The sequence below is a fragment of the Dicentrarchus labrax genome, unplaced genomic scaffold, assembly GCF_905237075.1.
Source record: "Dicentrarchus labrax unplaced genomic scaffold, dlabrax2021, whole genome shotgun sequence".
Classification (NCBI taxonomy): domain Eukaryota; kingdom Metazoa; phylum Chordata; class Actinopteri; family Moronidae; genus Dicentrarchus; species Dicentrarchus labrax.
The window spans coordinates 4,972,299-4,993,299 of record NW_026136707.1 but is presented as its reverse complement, the minus strand read 5'-3'; the positions used below and the strand labels follow the sequence as shown (position 1 = coordinate 4,993,299).

General features: G+C 39.5%; 1 protein-coding gene across 3 annotated transcripts in view; it reads left to right on the top strand.

Annotated features, from left to right (window-relative positions):
* pear1 (platelet endothelial aggregation receptor 1) overlaps positions 1 to 21,001 on the top strand; it is a 49,246-nt gene that overhangs the window by 12,931 nt on the left and 15,314 nt on the right. For all 3 annotated transcript variants that reach the window (XM_051407080.1, XM_051407082.1, XM_051407083.1), the window contains 7 exons: positions 7,948 to 8,058; positions 9,340 to 9,441; positions 9,539 to 9,639; positions 13,887 to 13,979; positions 18,059 to 18,305; positions 20,326 to 20,428; positions 20,839 to 20,975. In XM_051407080.1, the coding sequence (XP_051263040.1) occupies positions 7,952 to 8,058; positions 9,340 to 9,441; positions 9,539 to 9,639; positions 13,887 to 13,979; positions 18,059 to 18,305; positions 20,326 to 20,428; positions 20,839 to 20,975 (890 nt within the window). In that variant the 5' untranslated portion in view covers positions 7,948 to 7,951. The remainder of the gene's footprint in view (positions 1 to 7,947; positions 8,059 to 9,339; positions 9,442 to 9,538; positions 9,640 to 13,886; positions 13,980 to 18,058; positions 18,306 to 20,325; positions 20,429 to 20,838; positions 20,976 to 21,001) is intronic.

The window sequence follows — 21,001 nt, the reverse complement described above, 5'->3', positions numbered from 1 at the left end:
ATTATAATTCATAGTAGTAGTATAACCACTTAAAAATAAGAATCATTGTGGTTTTGTTACTTTAGAATGAGCCATTTTTATCTAAAGATGCCGTGTGTCGCCTTCTTTGGCGAGCGCTACGTCTCACAGCCATCGTAGTTTCTCCTTTGTGCTCGGAAAGAGAAGGTGAAGCGAGGGAGTTGCAATCTACAACAAAACCTCTAAGTGCCACTAAATACTACACACTGGTCCTTCAAGTTTTATTTTTATTGGGTAAGGTGACATGAAGGGATAATAAAGTGAAGTGAAGTTCAAGACAGCAAACTGACCTCATATCTGCTGCCTGATGTGATGAATCTGTACTACTAACAGTCATTGGTCCCCCTTGGAACCTAAACTTGAATGAATGTAAGGGGTGACCAGGAAGGGGGGACACAAACTGTATCCTGTTTTTCTCAGTTAAATAAAGGATCGCAGACCACAGTGCCTGAAGCTGCCAAATGAAAGCTGGCCTAAAGTTTTCGTAGCAATGACATTGAGTTGACATGAGGTGATTTCATTAGTTTTTCCATTGCAGCTCCCCTAATTAACAGAGCTTTAAAATGACTCGAACCCAAGGACAGATTGGCAGGCTGCACTGGGCATCTGTCGTTGTATTTAAGAGCCTGTTGGTAAGAAGTCTTTTGTTGAGGAGGATCCAAATTATTTATTCCCATGTTATTACTGGAAACTCTCACAAAACTGTGGAGCAGATCTGCTCACATAATTACAAGATACCGTTGCAGAGTGAAGGGTCAAATGAAGACAACTGAACTGCCTGAAAAAGGAGACAAAAGAAACAGACTTTTCAAAGTGCAAAGGTGTGCTGTGTTGTTTAAGTTCAATAGTTCAGGGATATTCCCCTCGCTTGCATCTATCTTGCAGATAACAAACACTGCTGAGCTCACTCAGCGAAATTCAGACTCCCAAGAAATGTGCAAGGCCTCCCCCTCCTCTCCTCTCTCCCTCGCTAGATCATCCTTTTGTCACGCAACTCCCCTGAGAACCGTCAACTGCATTTGAGCTGCCAAGAGTTTTCCACTCAAAAGCTTTTTCCAGTGTGGGGGTTCGGCTTTCGTGGTAGAATACCACCTTTTACCGTATATATGATGATGTCTTTACTGTAAACAGAGTGAAGTGTGTTAATGTAGTTGTGATTTTTCACTGGATAAGTTGGCAAAACGGATGAACATCATGAAATATGTGTGTGTTTTCCTGGAGTTCAATGTGTGTTTTCACATTGCATTTCTGGGTGTGGCGTGTAGTCGTTTCTCTGAGTCCCCAGTGTTTTGTTAAGGGTCCCTCCTGTCCCCCAAAAACCAGCCACCCACCCAACATGAGGCATAGCAGCAACTGGAGAGTGTGTGCCAGCCTAACTGCGGTCTAGCAGCCGAACCCGTCCTGCGCGCCAAGACAAGAGCCCAGATGCAAAGGATTATGGGTTTTATATTCAGTTTACAGTAACTCGGGTTTAATGTGAGGGTGGGATGGGGAGGAGGGTAGAGGGGACTGTGGTCGATGTGTCACATGGAGGACTCTGGGTAATTTATTCCAGTTTCTGTCAGTTTCTGCTCTCGTGCAGTTTTATATATTTGTTATTCTAAGAGTTAAACTGTAAATTTGCTATGCAAACCTTTGGCCTCTAGTCCCCTGTGGAGGGTATTTTTTGATACCCGTGATGATCACAATCAGAGGGTGATCATTTAAATCTCCTTAAGACTGTGATACACACCGCAACTTTATAGGCCAACTTTAAAATGTAATGGTGCACAGCGATGCTTTAATCATGTGCAGTGTGACCATCTTGTTGCCAGGAAACATTCGAGTTGATGTTTGTCCTTTGATTTCCTTTTCTTTGTCTGTTGCTGGAGGTTTTGACAATTTATAATGCTCACAATTTGAGAGTACGCAGGTTTCCCATTTACTTTTTTATTTGAGGCCCCCTTAAATGGCCTGTCATAAGCCACAGACTCCTGTTTGCTACGATTTTGTCTCGAGTTGTGCAGACCTCACTTTGGGTGGGAAGAGCACTTGGGAGTAAAATCTGATACAAGAGCAATGATTCTTCATTTCTGCTCTCTCATTGTTTTAATGGCATTATAATATAGTTTAACCACTACTTATCCCTCCCTTTGGGAACCACTGGCTGATTAAATCACTCCCTAAAGTTCATCTGTATGCTGTCGGGTTGGGCAGCTACTTTTATTTTGAAACTGTTCTCTGCAGTGACTAATTTACCTTATTAAAAATGTAATCAGTAATCCAAAGGTAAAAAAAACAACAAAAAACTCAAAAATGTCATTGATTTATACATTTATAAACTATGACAAAGTTCATGAAATTGATATCATGTTTAAAAGACAATTTTATAAAGAACACCTGCCTTCATTTAAACGACCTTCCAAGTTTCTTGATTTTATTTTAAAAGTATTCCCAGACGTAATCCTTTAATGTTTTTCAAAACATTTATAATTGAATGCATCTTATTTTACATTATTCAACAATATCCAGTTCGTCTCAATCAAAAACAAGCTTTCTGCTCTAACCCTGCATCCATCATTGTCAAGTTGGCCTGTTCTATTAGTGACCTTATTATGAAGTTTTTTACATCAGATGTTAAACTTTAGAGTGGACCTGGTGCTGATATTAGAGTTACCATGAAAGCATGAAATAAGGCATAATTCATCTACAGTGCGATTCACACTTCTAAGACACACAAGAATGCATTGCACCTGCAGGAACATGTGTCATAGCTCAAGGGCAGAGAGTCTACAAGAAAACCTACAGTACTTCACCATGTTGCCATTATTTAGGAGCCTGATTGACTTTGGTTAGAGTTTTAAAATAGTGCACAGAATAGAGGTGCTTCAAGTTTTAATGTTATTGATTCTGGAAGAACATTCTGGAGTCTGCAACTCCAAGAGAAGCTCAGAAACAGAAACTCTGACATCAGAGCACCTCAACATGAAAACAAACTCTTATTTGGACGCTCTCTCTTACTCTCTCTCGCTGTCTCTCTTAATACCACAGCCAATATGTTATTCCATCTATTTTATTTTTATTTTCCCAGTGACTTTCCCTTCCAGTGGGTGACTAATATTTTCTGCCTCAATTAGCACTGCAACTACAGAGAAATAAATAGAGAGACAGAAATCTGAGGTTAGAGAACCATTTTATCATTTTAATTTCCTTAAAATATCACCATAATGAAAGCAGCCTCTTTTCTATGGAACAGGTTATTAGTTTTAATCCTGAAAATCAAAACACTGCAGGAGAAATTCCCCTCAGGAATAATTGTAAGAAGTTTTATCCCCTGATCTTTTATCTAGTGCCACCTTCAGTTTGTCCAATATTTGGTTAATGACCAAATACTGGCAAAACTAATGCCCCTCCATTCTATATATACTCTAAACTAAGATAGTGATAAACATGCTCAAGTGTGAACTTGACGTCACCCATTGGTTTGTAGAGTATGGTTTGGAAGCCTTTGGTTTGGCATTATGACCATCTGCATGTCATTTTTGACTGAGCTGACCTACGTTAAGTTAAGGTTAGCTTAGCATAAGGCAACCAGCAGCCTTGTGGTGACAGCAAGACTTAGGAAGGAAGTTACTATGCTTGGCTAAGAAATAGCCCTGCTCATAACCCCCTAATATAACTATAACTATAAGTTATTGTTTTTACATTTCAGTTTTTCTATGAATTAACAAATGAGGTAAAATGTGTTAATTAGTCACAAGGGGCCACCATAAGGGCCTGGTGGGCAGAGTTTGTTACCTTTGGACAGAACCAGCCCAGCTGTTTCCCCCTGTTTCCTGTCTTTAGGCTTCATATTTAATGGACAGACGTGTGTGGTGTCACTCTTCTCATCTAACTCTCAGCAAGAAAACAAATGAGCCGCCTGTTCCCAAAAATGTTGAACTAGTCCTTCAACAGTTTGTTGTTACTTCATGCTATTGATAATCACATTAGAGAAGGTGGTCTTGTTTCTACATTTTCTCTGTCCTGACTGTTTTACTAATACGAACATGTAGTCTGATGGGAATACTCATCTATCAAGAAAATGGCTCTCTTGCATGAAATCGAATCAAAATAATTTTTCTGTTGTCAGCACTTATGTGTCCTGAAGGGCTCTTGATTGAAACAGAATATGGCAATAACATGGGTACAAGTGTCTACCAAGATTAACATAAAACCAGTGCATGTGTTTTCATTTGGGCTTTTGTTTTCCCTGAAGCCCCTGTGCGGTTCTGGAAAGAGCATTGCGGGCCCTTAAACCAGCGCACAGCATTCCTCAGTTGGTACGATGCGTGTACGCGTGGGCCGTCGCTTTGGGCCTTGACAGTATGAGTCAAGAGAAGCTCAGTGAATTAGCAAAATGTCCTCAGATACTAAAAATAGTTTCTCTCTGAACTCGTTTCAGCGTATGGGACTCATTTGATGTGTGTGTGTAATGTCTCCAGAACATGAAAACACATGATCAGAAAGAGTCACAAGCTGTGGGTGTTAGAGTGTGTGTGTGTGTGTGCGCATGCATGTCGGCGTTATGGGTGTGTTTAAGTGCACATGCGCATGCACATATGCCTGTGTGTGTGGTATTTTGCTATTTTCTATTGGTTTATGAAGCCACATGAAAGTTTCACTGTGCTGGATGAGATTGTCTGCTTTTTACATTAGAAACAAAACCAAAATATCTACTATTGTGGTTTTTCACAGATCTTGGTCCAGACTTTACCTCTTTCACCAGTGGATGTGAAATGTGGAGGTGTGCATACATCGCTGCCAGTTAGCTGTTAGCTAAACATCAAAACTGAATGGAAAAACTGTTGCAATACATTATGCTACTTGTGCTTTTCTGCTGCATGGCCAAGCTTGTCCAAGTGAGAAGGTTCAGAGCTGCAGTTTGGAAAAAGCTCAAAGGAAATAATGATAGCTTAGGGCTGTAACGTAGAAGGCTATTATGTGAAAGGAGGAAAGGCGAAGAATCAATCAGTCCACAGTTGTGGTGGAGTTTCGTGAAAAACAAAATTTTGTTACCTGCCTTCCTTTATTCCACTAAAAAAGCAGGCTTGCCTCCTTGACAAGTCCAGTATTCACATGATGATAATACCACCTGGAGCTCCAGACGTCTACCTGGCCCCCTCCCACTGTAGGTAACTCAAACATGCAATGCAAACAGCGGCTGAGCTCGACTTCAAAACAACTCCGTCTGCACTCATTAAGCTCTCTTTCTCAGCGTTTAAGAATTCCCATGCGGTCTGAAGCCTTTCTCTAATGAAGCACAATTAAAATGAAAAGAAGGTAATGAAAAATATTTACCCCCAGTCCAATGAAGTGGCTGGTGAAGTTGATGACTCCTCTTAATAAAAGCCATATGCCTGTTCTCATAAAATTCTGTTTTTGTGGCACAGATTTCTTAGGCGTTAACATTTGTGCCAGCAAGTGAATTAACTCCTGACGGTGGGTAGGAGAGTAGTAAGAGGCAGTTTATCAGAAGCAGAGAATCTGTGCACTCACAATGATTTATGCTGCAGTCCTCACCATGCCAAATCTCCAGCAGTGATAACCAGCCACTGGATAGAGTTAATGTAGATGTAAATCTATTAAATGAGCTTCTGATTGATTGAGTGTTTATGGTGGACTGCTTCTACAATCAGCATATCAAGTCATCCTTATTCTGGGGTTGGTTTTCTTTTCTACAAAGCACCATAAAGAACACATTTTGTAAACATACATGAAGTGGCTCGGATGGGAGTTAAACCGCTGACCTTGGCAGTATTAGAGCAATGTATTATTCACCAGCCACAGGCAAATCTTTTTCTCCTCAGGAAATTTCCCCAAATTTCCCGAGCACAGTGACTTAAAATGCAAATATGTGCAGGAAAAGCACCACAAATGGAGGACATGAAGAAGACAGGGCTATAAAGTACTGCCAGAAACCAGGGTCAAATCTCTAAATCATAACGTTTTTACCGATTTAGTTTAGTTACTTAACCTTGATCAAAATCATATCCAAATTCTTACCAAAGTTTAAGTCACCTAAACTAATCTTTTCATGAGACAACAGCCAGGTGAAAGTGGTCATACAACTCACAAAAGACCCAATCTGTGTAGGAGAGTCCATGCTTGTTTTTGAGCCAACAATGTCAGGACTTTTTATGTGCATTGAAAGTGAAAGAAATACATACCTCTACCACAAATGGATTACATGAAGGAGACAGGGCTTGTAAAAGGATGTAGTTTGACAGTGGAGTGATGCAATGGGAACCACTGCCAGCAGCTAGGGTCAGATCTGTAATGTAAAGGGTTTTTTAAATCTAGTTTTAAATGTCTTAATCATCCTTGACCGAAATCTTACCCTAATCTAGATCTAGAATCAACTCAACATGAGGTGGCTATGATATTTTTAGCCATGCCAGCTTGGTTCGAGGGATGGCAGTGTCGGTTGGTTTGCCCACCGCAATGGACTTCCATTAAATTCTGGACAGACATTCCCTCCATCCATGGATGGATGAATCCTAATGACGTTTCTAGTCCATTCCTCAAGTTTCAGCAGTAAGAGAGGCATTTGTTGTCACTCCTTCTTCTGAGATCTGAAATGTTTTGTCATGAGTCACTTGACCAAAGACGAGTCTTGATCCGTGCGATGTCACTGTCCCAACATATCAGAAATCCCCCTAAGGCCATGAAAGCATGACATGAGAAGCTGTGGTACAATAATTCTGTCAGACGGGACTTGTTGAGAAAACAGAGGGTAACATACTATGTCAACATGATGTCCCCGTTTTTTTTAGAAATGCCGTAACATTCCCACGATACTTTTACCATAGGGCTCACACCACTGGCCTGCTGAACTTCTGTTCATTTCTATTGGATATTTTCAAGCGGAAAAAATCGGCTCCCTTTTGCTCCCTGAGAGCCCAACGCGGTCCCCGTGTCGAGGCGCTCTCTTGGGCCGATGCACTGATCAGATCCAGATGCTGCTGGAGTGTGGAAGGGGACAGCAGAGGAGTGTGGAGGCTTCACTGCAACGCTGATTGATAGGGGTCAAGATGAAGTTAGGAGTCACATTTCTTAACTGTGATCCCCCCTCTCTACTCTCGTTTTCTTTCTTTCTTATGCTCTCACTCCACCCCATCTATCCTCACTGCTGTCAGGTTGTCTCCTGATGCGTGTGTTTTATGTGCCCTGTTGAGACGGTGTGGAGCTCAGCGGGGCGCAGACAGCGTTACGCTTCAAGTCTGGCTCTTTGCCTCACCTCTGCTGAGCGTTTAATGAACTCTTTTACTGTCAGAGGCTAAATCTTAACCGCAATTTATAGATACCAAGAACCAGTTTTCAATGAATCTTTCTATCCATCATGCTGCGAAATGTTAATTATAGTAAATAAAAAACAAAGACAATTAAGGTTAATCTTGGTTTAGAGCAGGAATGGAACTTTTTTGTACATTTTCCATCTGTGTGTGCAACATTTTCCACCGTACGTTTGCCTCACAGACTATTAGAAAGTTATTGCTGTTATTGCTGTTTCAAGACTAGTCCGTTTCTTTTTTTAGGAAGAACACTCAGAAAATACACATATATACATGCTTTTGTTGTAATTTTTTTGTTCATCAAAATGGTTTATTTAAGCATTAAAATGAGAATATACATGAGGTGGACACAATATTGTTAATAATTAACAGTATAATGAAATTACATTTTAAAAGCTCAGAAATGATCATAGAGTAAAAACATCACCTCTGTAGCATGGCCTAAACAAAGCAGAACCAGATTGCCTTGCGTTGTACAAATGTTGCTTTTAACGTGTCCGCCTTTTGTGTTTTTCCCCTTAATAACAATAGAAATATGTTTTGGCTGTGTGCCATTCTTGCTGAAATGTTTGGGTTTTTGCATCCCTCTATAAATGTCTGTCTTTTTTTCCCTCAGGACCATGCCGACTCTGCAGAGCTCCGCAGTCCTGCTGCTTTTTAGCTTCCTGATTGGTCTGAGCTACTCTCTAAACCCAAGGGACCCCAATGTGTGCAGTCTGTGGGAGAGGTGAGGCTTGTTTGACTGTGACAAACAAATAAACTGCTGTTGCTATATCCAATACAACATATTTTCTCATACAGTTCTGCTTACGTCTCGCTGAAGGTTTTTATGGTTCAGGATTCATGAAGGTCAGCAGTCGGTCAAGATATTCATTCACCACACAAGTAACAAAAAAAAAACCCAGCATTCCTGTGATTGCTCTTTACTGGTGGGAAACTAATCTCAGTATAAAATTCACCATCTTCTTTGCCATTGAAACGATTTTGCAGAATAGAAATGGTTTCCTGCCATCCTTTTCGTGGCCATTACTTTTTTTCCAATCCAAGATACATAGCTGTTTACGTGAATAGCTTTCAGATTACCTGCAACAGTTCATCTAAATCCAACAAAAGTGAAAGGATGTGTCTTAGTAGCATTGATTCGATTTTTTACTTTCATCTGAGCTAAATTTGTGAACGTTTTATGAATTTGCAGAATTCAGTATTAGTACAACTAATATAACATTTGATGTTCCTCTAATGTATTTTTTAAAAAAGACTAATAGTCTACAGCCAGGCTAGCAGCTCTGTGAGGCTGTATTTAGGTGCAGTGCAATACACTTTATTTTTAATTATTTTTATTTTTATGACTCAATGATACATTTTTGTAGGTAGCATGAAGAAAACTATATCTAAATTTAATTATGCAACCTTGTTGTGAATGACTATAAAATATCCTTGAATCCTTGAATGTTCACAATCTTATTTTTTGTGTTAGCATGCCAACATTAGTTATTGGAGTTCATCCTGAGGGGAACATAATAATGATAATTATATAATATAATAACATCAATATATTCGGTTCGCTATTACATATAACAAAGAAAAGCATCAAATGCTCACATTTGAGAAACCTGGAACAGCAGATGTTTTGCATTTTGCTTTAAGAAAATTAAGAAAATCATTATTACAATAGAGGCCTTTCTGTTGATCAGCTATATCCATTAATCGACTACTTGTTGACAGGGAACATTAATTGGGACCATGACTGTCTGCACACAATTTCATGGCATCCATCCAATAGTTGTTAAGGTATTTCAGTCTGTTCCAAAGGGGTGGACTGACCGACTGATATTGCTCCCCTCACAGCCACTACACGCTTAACAAAGCAAAACAATCCCCAACTTTTCAGGCAAATACCACTGTCCTTGATTAAATGTTAAAATAAACTATTATGTTTCAAATACAGCTTGATAACTTCTGTTTTTACTGGCTGTGTATGATTTTTGTTTTATGTGCTGCTTTTTAGCTTCACCACCTCAGTGAAAGAGTCCTACTCGCATCCTTACGACCATGTGACAGAGGAGCCCTGCTCGGACCCTCGGACCTCCTACAGATGCACGCGCCACAGGTAGCAGCAGCGTGATGACTCATTTCCTGTTGGACTGACTTCCTGTTCCTGCCAGTGGAGGGTCAAAGTGTCCTGTTTGACTGTGTTATTCTTTCAGGATCACCTATAAGACTGCCTACAGGCAGGCGGTCAAGACAGACTACCGCAAGAGGTACCAGTGCTGTCCAGGTTATTACGAGAGCAGAGACAAATGCGTCCGTAAGTATTATGGAAACCTTTTGACAATCCACTCATCTGCATACTTTTTTTTATTACTGAGACAGACAGTAGGAAAGTCAAAAGTAGAACAGTGGAGAAGAAGAAGAAAATATTTCAGCAGGGAATTATTAGAGTTCATAGAGGTTTTAACTCAGGGTTTTATACACCATCACTACCATAAACACTGAAGCACACTCATCCACAAGCCCCCACCTGCTTTCGCGCTCGCCTTGTAGAAGTAAACAGAACTCAATCAGTATGTGTACATCTGATGTATTAATCTTTCAAACAATTGGTGTGCAAAACACACAGACATATCTTCCTTGTCCAGATGCTGTGTCCAAAAAACTTGTTTAAACTCCAAAGGACACTGTTGAACGCCCCACTTTCTTTTACTCTATCATGTTAGAAAATGTATGTTTCAAGACCAAATTGTCTCTTTGTCAGGTACTGTATTAAACACACTGTGTTTTTCATAAATCAGTAGTTTCATCCCTCTCCGGACTGTAGGGTAGGATTTTAGAAAAACTGAAGTCACAAGTCCAAGTAACCCTTGAATCTGCCTATAAATGACTATTTCTTCATGTAACTGTGCTAGGTTGCTATAAAAGGAAAGATACAAATACTGAGGACATGACCTCAATGATAGCTATGGCTCAGGTCCCACCCATGGGTGTAGCTATAACCCCATGGTCAGTACACACCTCTAAACCAGACTCAAAGGAATATCAGCTGAACAATGCAAACTAACATTGTGTATAAATAGATTCACGAGCCAATTTGGGGTTGAAACATTTTTGTTCCCAGGGCACCGCTACACGGCAGCCCATCAGGCCACATTTACATGTTTACAAGCTCTGAGTGTGTGATTGTATTCCCTATATATGTGTGAAAGATTCCGTTATTAGGATCAATAAAGTAAACCTTCTAACAATGATGTTGGCAGCAATCCAGCACAACACCAAAATGGCTCCTAAGGTTGTGGTTTGCAATTTAAATTATGTTACAGAGAACAGAGTCATCACATTTCTGACTCAACTTCTCGTTACTGACAGTAGGTTTCTTTTTGGTGTTTTTTTCCATGCAATGTGCATAGTCAATACAAGTAGCACATGACACTGGAATTACCACAATTATGGGTTCAGTTACCACTGGGGCTTCTCATGCTGAATATTCCCATTATATTAGCTGTACTAGGTGGAATTTTAAACTAAACTAAACTATGTGTTGCTGACACGTTGAAAACCCCCCTACACCCATTTTAGCAATTTTCATATTTTCATTTCAGTTCGAAGATTTCAGCAACAAGTATTTCATCACCTAAGCATCTGTTACTGATGGATTCAGAGGGGGTGGCACTGCAGCCTGTACAGCTCAGGGTAGAACAACAGAAACTTCCAATAAATATCAAGTCGTCCAAAACAACTGGTTTAGTTTGTACCGTTACAATTTGGGATTTTATTGTTTAATTTTATGTGACATGTTTTGTGTTTCGGGATCCATGGTGGAAATAACTGTCCTCACTTTAACGTGTTGTTCTTTGGATTCAGTGTGTTATGTAGAGCCATAAATAAATAAAGATAAAATATGTTTGAAGGGAAAAACATTCCTACATATGGGTTTGATTCCCGACTCAGTTGCCGTGATGTCACCCTAACAAATGGAGCTTTTTATGTGACAAACCTAACATTAATCCTAATCTTAACTTTTAGGTTATTTACTGTAAAGTTAATTGTCATTATATTTCCCAACAATGTATGGGAGCAGTAGTTCAAATAAACAGAGTTTGTTCTGATGCAGCTGTCAACAGTTTGCTGACACACTGTTATTGCTGACAGTCAGCGGTGACATATATAAATAAAGTGAAACCATACATGGCCCCCGCATGGGCTGAGAAAATTCTACCTTAGCTTTACAAACCTTCTCATACAACAGTGGATGATCTCAGAAAGGCAGATGGTAATAACAAGGTTTCTGTGCTTTATGCTGGAAAAACTGTCATTTTGAAGATAAATGTGTTTCATTCAGCAGAGATAATATGCATTTTTGGTTGCTTGTTGTTGAGCCACCTTTCTTAACAATCTTGTGTGTGTGTGTGTGTGAGAGAGAGAGTGTGCGTGAGAGAGTGTGTGAGAGAGAGTTTTTCTTTTGTACTCAAACACAAAAGCCTTTGATTTTACTGACTGACATCAGAAAAGATAATCGCTGTTGAGTTTTATAATTGAAATATCTCTGCTTTCAATGTGTCATCTATGACTCCTCCTCAACCCACTTTCTGTACAGTGTTTTATTTTCTAAATACATATAATTAGATATAATTATACTTACCTCCTTCATTTGATGACAAGTTAGCATTTTCTTAGATCACCAAAATCTCCAGCCTCCAGTATTCACACACCTTCAACTAGAAAGGAAAATAATCGGTGAAATTATTGTGTTTGGATGGAAAGAAAGTGCATATACAGCACGTGGTTCTCAGTGGCGTGGGGTGAGAAAACACAACAAAAAGTGAAGAGATCTCTGGCAGAATTGTTAGTCTTCAGTCATAAATGCAAGTTTGAATTAAGTTAATTAATAGCAGAACCATTTATTAAGCTGGCAAGCACACAACTCTCTTTCTAAGAGGAAGCTCCTTGACAGTATGAATGACATCTAACACTGGTGCTTTCAACGGTATGGTTGAGCCCAGCTGTCCCGCTGGCAGCTCATACACTGTTTATGATGGGTGGAATACATTTAGAGGGAAAGAGTGCTTTTCGGTTGAATAGATTTTTGATTCAATAAAAAAAAAAAAACACCCTTGAAACAGTGCACTTTTGAAAGGGATTTTACCACAAGTATGGTCTTCATTAATAATAATAACAACAATCATAAACATTTCTGTAGCACTCTTCTTAAAGTGCTTCTCATTTGAAAGAGCAAAACACACAAATACTCTTCACTTATTTGTTAGTTTTAGTAGTGTTCTTTTGCCATATTAACTTAAAAGTTACTTATGTATTTGTACAAGAGGTGCAAGTACAAGTATTTTTCTTACTGGTCTGATAGACCTCTTTGATAACAGTTAAATTCCCTATAAACAGATACAATTTCTTATACCAGTACCTCTGAAACTGCTAGCTATGGGTCAGTTGTACTGCAGTTGTAACACCTGGTGCTGCAATTGAGATTGTGTAAAAACTACTTAAAGTCCAGTGTGTAACATTTAAGAGGTTATTTGGCAATATAGGAATATAATATGCATAACTATGTTTTCATTAGTATATAATCATCTAAAAGCAGTGTGAGTGGTAATAACAGGGTACTGAAAAAAAAAAAAACAACTGTTTGGGAAACACTGTCAAACTTCACCTAAATTTTTGACCAAAACTGAATTTTAAAATTGTGTAAAGAGACTGTTCTCCCAAACACAACAACAGCATCAATCATTGGGCCTCAAACATTTACATTCAAGTAACAAAACCCTCTGGTCGCTGTAGTAATTTTGTTGAGTGCAAAGGAGTGAGCCAGGTGACGTTTTACAGTGACAGAGTCTGCATAGGGAGGAGGTTGGAGTGACTAGACGATGACACAACAAGACTTTAACACGGGAGACCACTGTTCAACAGTCGTGTTTATTTAAGCACTACCATGATCGGTCCATAACCCTCATCTCGTGTTTATTATTGTAACCGTGGCGTTGAAGGTCCCTTAATCTTGTCCTGTCATTTTAACCCAAATCTTTAATCGTCTTTAAACTTTACGTATAGCATTGTCACATCATAAAATGGATTTCTTTTTCAAAAGAGAGCTGTAAGTGTTTTGAAAGGCACACATAAATCCTGCCGATAGGGGTGTCAGATCAGAAAATGCCTCTACGTGTCATTCTTGAGGGCATGGATAAACAACACATGTGTTGAACTTGGAGGACACTATACAATGTATTAGTGTTATATAACATCCAGTGTGATTTAAGTTAACACATTTGGACCATGACAGGTGCTGTTGGTGAAGTGGTTCTGGAACTCTTCCTATTGGGCTATTGGAGTACATAAGACCAAAATAGTAGCGAACCACTGTCCTCTACATCTGATCTGTACTCTCTGTGCCGTGCAGCAGCTTGAGATAACAGCACACCTTGCACCTTCCTTGAACTGAAAATATTCAGTATGCATTGGATGACGTACAATCCATTGCATACTGAATATTTTCAGTCCACCAGTCTCCACAAAGCTGGGTCTGTTATAAAGTATGTTTCTCATCAACAGCTCGCTGCACCAAGGAGTGTGTCCACGGTCGATGTGTTGCTCCGGACCGTTGCCAATGTGAGGGAGGCTGGAGAGGCGACGACTGTTCCAGCGGTATGAATCAGCCTTTTCCTCTCGCTCACAGACATTTCCTCACTCTCTCTCGTTTGCTTTTTCTCCCATCACTTTCTCCCTCCCCCCTCTATTCAGGTGCACACACACACACACACACACACACACACATACGCTTGACATACACAACAGGAAATGATCTGGCCATTAGTCAAGTGGCTGATCTTCACATACACCACTCCATCACACGCAGAAGGCCTTTCCAATGGAAACAGCAAGGGAGCATTACCGCATGCACAGCAATGAGTCATCACTGTCAGCCTCAGTCCAGAAACCAGTTTAGTAGACCAGAATGACGACAAGTTGCATCTCCACCTCTCACTCACAGTTATTATTAAAAATTCATAATAATAGCTCAAATTTTGAGCAGCTTTAAAGTAAAAGGAATAAAACAATCCAGTGTAATAAAAGTGAAAAGTCATACTCCATAAAGATGTTACAGAAGAGCATGAGAGCAATAAGTTATGAGTTAAATACTGTATGATATGCTGAAAGTAGCCATAGTCAGTAAAAAAAGAGTAAAGACAGACATTAAACCTGCTCTTTTTTCTTTTATAAAACTAAAGTCAGCAGAAAAGGTTATATAATCGTTATTCAAGGCACCAACTCAGAACAGTGAGTCTAACCCTGTTTGTCTTGTCTGAAATCTCCTTAAATTTGATCGTCCAAACAACGTGGAGTGTGAAACCAGAACCACATTTCGCGGGGCTGCTGTTGCCCTCACTAAAATGAAGTTTTCCACTACCTCTAGCCCGTTTCATCGCAGTCAGCTGGGTCAATAGTACACGGTCCTCCTCCATTTCCCCCCTTATTCCTCTGCAGAGAGAAGGAATTAGCTTTAACGGGTAGCGGTTGATGTCTTGACAGGGGGATGATGGGAAGGGGAAATGGAAAATGTTACCCCACTCTCTTTCTCTTGCATGGCTCAGTTCTCTCCGTCTCTCCTTACACTCCCTCCCCCACTCCACAAACCCTCACTTAATTTTTTTCCTTTGTTTTCACCCGTTCACTATACTCTTTTCTCTTCTACTACTTCTCCTCCTCCTCCTCCTCCTCTCTCCGGCCTTGGCTTCACTGTATCGTCCTATAATGGAGTCTTTTTGGCAGAATAAGCCTAATACTTCCTGGATGCCTGCGTGCTGAGCTATCTAAGTATGGGAAAGAGGAGAGGGGCCTGAGGTTTTCTTACTGAACACTCTTATGATTGTTTGCCTATGAATATAGAGAATAGAAGAGAGGAGGAAGAAGTATACTCAATACTCTTCGCTCTATACACGAGGTGACAAAAAGGAGGTATGGAAAAAATAGGAATATGGGGGTAATGACAACAATTGAGGTAAAGGAAAGGCAGGAATGTGGCTCATTGGGAGCTAGGAGATGTCATGTCAAAGTATTTATGCTTTACATAAACTTTGTTTCACAGTAGATTTTGATAGAAAGAACCAAAAAGCTTGAATTAAAAAAATGAACAGCAAAGGTTGGTTGGATATCCAGGACAGTATGTGAACTGTGGGCACAAGCATAATCCAAACCACCACTGACAATTTGAAAATTCTCAGGGGAAAAAGAAAGAATTTTCCCACCATATCAGTGTGTATTTCTCATAAAAGGACAGTCAAGAGATGCCAGTTCTGAAGTGTGAGTCTATCACAGGGTTTACACGCACACAGCATCACTAATAATGGTTTGTATCCCTGCAGAGTTCATATTAATCTCTGTATGGGCACATATTCACCTCACTGTGATTTTTCACAGTAACTTCACGATAAAAATATTCAGTATGATTAAAACAATTATAAATATTTGAAGGTTACAAACCAAAACTGATCCAATTTTGGTTAGAAAATTGTGTGTTCATGTAGGACCTCACTGCACATAGTAAGTAGCTGATTGAGAAAAAAGATTTTCAGGGTATTTGATCAATCTAGTTACAACATTGCTAATCTTGCTATCTAAAATACACCTGGAAATACTCCACTTTGGTTTTTGGTTTTGTAAATTTGTTACATAGAATATTGTGTTTTCTGATCTGCTAATGTTTTTCTGAGAGGTCATGGTTTGTACTTCGGGGCCACCGTATTTTGTTGTGTCACAGTGATAAATAAACAAACGTGCTGTAGGTCACTGAACTATCATGCACAGATGCAAACAATTAGAAAGAAAATTGGCCATGAATGCTGCTTTGACGTCAAATGTCAAACTTCTGGCAATTTTGGGTTGATCAGTGTGTGCCATTACAATGATTAAATCAAAGTTAGACTGAGTTAAGTTGAAGTAGGTGTACTTGTTGAAGCAACCCAAACTCAGCAACACTATCAGAGAAAGTCTTGCACTTGAGGATGTATGTTTACATGCAGATAAACAAACAGATGGGAAGAGTTTTGGATATTCTTCAGTGGAGGGTTGGATTCTGCCAGCTGGTTGCTCAAAAAAAATCTAACATCCAATCTGGTAAATTTCACCCATTCACTCATCTTCTGTCTGGATGTACCAGCCCTGCAGACCCTTCAGTAAATCTCCCCTGCTGTCCTGGAGAATGCCTGTGTAAACATAATCGCTGCTCCAGCTGAGTTTCTCATTATTCAATGTGACACACTCCGGCAGAACCCCTCTCTAATGCCCACACAGAGAACAAGTGAAGTTATGATTCATTTAAACAAAAAGAGGCAAGGGTCCTGCTCCAAGTCAGTGCAATAAACACTGCAGACCATGGCGGCGCACTTAGCTCCAGGCCAAATTTGGCTCTACTCTACCCTCTGTGTAATTATTGTCAAAGCAGTCCTTGTACTTTTCAAAGCTGTGGCAGGGCATATGTTTGGAGACTAAGGTAGGGGGGGTGGGGGCGACTGGGAACATGGACTATGACATGTAGCTCCAGCCTTAGTGTACAGTTGATTCTGTGCATAAATGTCTGCTGCTTACATAAGGTCAGCATGAAATTGTTGGAATTGCTTTTAGCTTGAGAGAAGACAACTGAAGCCCATCCATGTGTTACGTCAGCGCTATTGGATATCACATTTTCTCGATGGTGTCCAAAAGTCCAAGACAGCCTAAGTTATTGATGAGAAATTTAAAGAATGCACCCTTGACCAATCTGGGTTCTCATAACACAACCCAGCGGACTGAGATCTCTTCATCATGAATTGAAATCCAAACCTTGTGTGAATCTCCACTCTACATTAAACCCCCTGGAGCCGATCCTCAGGCTTCTGTAAAATTAACCATTTAAAACCCCCCCGTCCTGTGAGCTCCATGCAAATCTCCCTGCCAATTTGAAGTTATTTGTTGGTAATATAACACTCCTGGGCTAAAGGGGAGGATTTGGATGTGAAAGCATGGGAGAGGGTCCACAGAAATGTGGGGCAGAGTCAGTACTTGGTCATCCACACGCACTCTTTTGTTTCTGTTCTGTTATTCATCTCTGTGCTGTTGAACACACTGAATTTAATCAGATTTGTTTCTGTTCATTTGTTTTCATGACATCATATATTACTGTAAGCGTATACCACTGTGTATGGTAGTAAAATTGAATCAACAAAACTGACTCAAAATGATGATGCTGGCACCATAATGCAAGTTACAGTAATCATGTGTAATCTTATTTTGATTCAGTGTTTTTATTTCATTTATTGCAGAGTAGGTTTGACTCAGTGTTTAGGGAGGCAGGGGTATTACTGGAAGCTGACTGGTTTGAATCGTTGGAAAATGTGGGCAATGACAGTGAGAACCTCCCTGGTGTCAAAGTGTGTAGGCAGTAATGGCCGTCTGAAAAACAAAAAAAAGTTTTCCTGAGTTTTAAGAAGTGAGGAGAAGTTCGGTGTTTTCAATGGTTTTTTTTACAGGTATTTTCATTGAGATTAAATCCAATAAACAGAATGAACTTTATCAAGTTTGGAGACTGAGATTAAACAAAAATGCAAAAGCAAACCACATAAACCAAAAGCCTAGTTTTATTTTTGCACAAATAAACAAGAAGAATTAGAGGTTGTGTTTCAATATCTTAGTCTGGATCAATAAACTTCATAAGTAAATACATAATAGTTTTTCTTGTTACCTTTCAGCCTGTGACGACACACACTGGGGAGCAGCCTGCAGTCAGCAGTGCAAGTGTGAGAACAGAGCTCTCTGTGACCCTGTTAAGGGGGCTTGTCAGTGTCCTCCGGGGTTCATAGGACGCCTCTGCGAGGACTCCTGTCCTGCAGGCTCCTTCGGGAAGGGCTGCCTGCAGAGGTGCAAGTGTGGGACTGGAGGATCCTGCGATAAAGCCACAGGAGAGTGCTTATGTCGGCAGGGATTCACTGGAACTTTGTAAGTGCAGTATAAAATGATCTTTCCATATTAGGAGATTTGTTAATAAATGCTGTGTTGATTTTGTAAACAGAGAAAAACATTGACCTAAAAACTTTTTTTTCCTTCATTTCCAAATGAAGGTTCCCCTTTTCAGGTTCCCCTTTTCACAGTTTTAAATTTTACATACAGATTATTTTTCAATTTTCAATTAAAATACTTTATTTGTTCCCTCGAGTAGCAATTTGAAGCAAGACACACAAATAACAAGACTAAGACTCTAAGACTAAGACTGCTAACATGCTCACAATGACAGTGTAACATGCTGATGTATAGGAAGTATAATGTTTATCACGCTCACCTAAAGTTTAGCGTGTTTACTAATTAGCACTAAACACAAAGTAAGGCTGAGGCTGATGGGAAGGCCATTATTATCATAAACCAAAGCCAACAATGTAAAAGTCATTGTGGGGTTAGACGAAAAGTCAAAGGAGTCAGTAGGATTCAGGCTCAAGAGACCACGAAGGTCTGTGCAAAATTTAATCTTACACCATCAAATAATAATTGAGATATTTAAGTCTAAACTAAACTGGTCTTTTTTGGTATGAGCCATTTGTATGTACAGTTCATTATGTCATTTAGGAGACACTGGATACCTCAGATACTTCATTACACATCACTTCATTAGACTTCATTATCTTTATTTTTCTCAGGAGGTCTGTCACAAACAGATCTGTCAGTTCTTACCAAGTTATTTGTTTCCACAACTTAATTTTAAGAAGGAAAAAAAGACCCTGCTGTATAGAATAATCCATGAGTCATCTGTTACACCCTGTTTTTAGATGCCCCTGAGGATGAGTAAGCAATGAAAATTCTTCCCCGCTAGATATTAGTGGAAACACGTGCCAATGTGAAAGCACAACACACCACTTTGAGCTAAATAAAAAAGGGGGCTTGGCAACACTGATTATGGGATGGAGCTCCTTGATGAATTGTGTATATTTGAAGTTTGTCCATGTTAATATACCTCAAGGGCGCATTACAAAATGTAATATCCCTACAAAGAATTGTACAATAGGTAGTTTCAGCCAAGTAATCTGATTGGTTGAAGACACGTTCCAACTGTGCTGATGATTCCCACAAAGCTGTTGTAATGCCAAGTCTTAAAGTAATCAGGAAGCTACTGTTGGTTTTCTTCTGGATCTCTCGTTTTTTATACTACTTTTCCTCCGAGTAGTAAGGAGAATATTATAGGGCTGTACGAACTGTTAAAAACATTGTCCATGTGGTCGTTAACTGTATACAGCTGCTCTAGAGTTGCAGGATTTCCAAATGGTAATCTATGTAAGTGGTGACATCAATATCTACTCAGACATTTAACTTAAGTATAAGTAGCAATACCACAGCGTAGAAATACTGCAAGTCATGCATTAAAAAATGTTGCTTAAGTAACAGCTTCAAAATATACTTAAAGTACAGAAAGTAAAAGTACTCATTATGCAGAATGGCCTGTTTGAGAATAATGTACATGACTGTATTATAATTATTGTTGCATTAATGTACATCACTTAATGTTGCAGCTGGTAAGGGTGGAACACATTTTACTTACTAGCTTGCAAATTTAACCAAGGGATCAATAAAGTCTTACCTCAGTCTTTAATAATACACCATCATTTATTGATTGATTATATTTTGTCTGAATCTGTGAAGTAACTACAGTAATTAATTAAAATATAGTGGAGTAAAATACACAATATTAGCCTGTGAATTGTAGTGGAGTAGAAGTATAAAAATAAAAAAAAAGAGTATTTTTATACTTAAGTATTATGTATATTATGTATAGTAAATGTAGTTAACTACTACACCACTGTTTGTGCTGATGCTTGAATTATAAATTTTATAGAAACACTTTGTTTGTGCACTTTTACTGTAGAACAAAACATTTACTTAAGTCCTCAGGAATGTCCCAGGACAGGAGTGTTTTGGACTAAAGTGGTCCATTAAACTGTTATTAAGCAACGACCCCATCCTTTCTCCCCAGCTGTGAGAAGGCATGTCCCAGTAAATGCCAGGCACGATGCCCCTGCCAGAATGGTGGTATCTGTAGGGGCAAAGGAATCTGCGCTTGCCCCCCTGGATGGATGGTAAATTTTCATGCACTGACACTAACCTTAATGTTATCTGTGAAAGTTGCCAGACATTGACTTATCTCATGTGTTATATTCCAGCTGGCTCCAAATACTGGACAAAGCAGTCCTTTTTCATAACACTGACTTATTTCTAAAGACATTTTTGAATGCAACCTGTCTTCTCTGGAGACATGCAGATGGTTTTCTGCGAATGTGAAGAAATGTATCATTTGGAAGATTCGCATGAGGGGAGGCATGATTGTGATCCCATCAGAGACTAAACTAACCGATTATTTTCTGAGTAACTGCATCAGTCTGTAAAGTTGCTACGCTGGCATCTTATTCCTGTTTTTGCAAAGATGCATCTGCGTTTGCTTGGCACGTTTTTCTGTCTCATCAATGTTTTTTTCCTTGTTACTCTGCAGGGTGCAGTTTGCACAGAGCGATGTCCAGAGGGAAGGTTTGGACCGAACTGTGCTGAGGAGTGTGTCTGTCACAACAGGGGCAAATGTGACCCTGAAACGGGACAGTGCCAGTGTGCTAAAGGTTTCACTGGTAACAGGTGTGTTTGTGCAAGTGTTATATTTA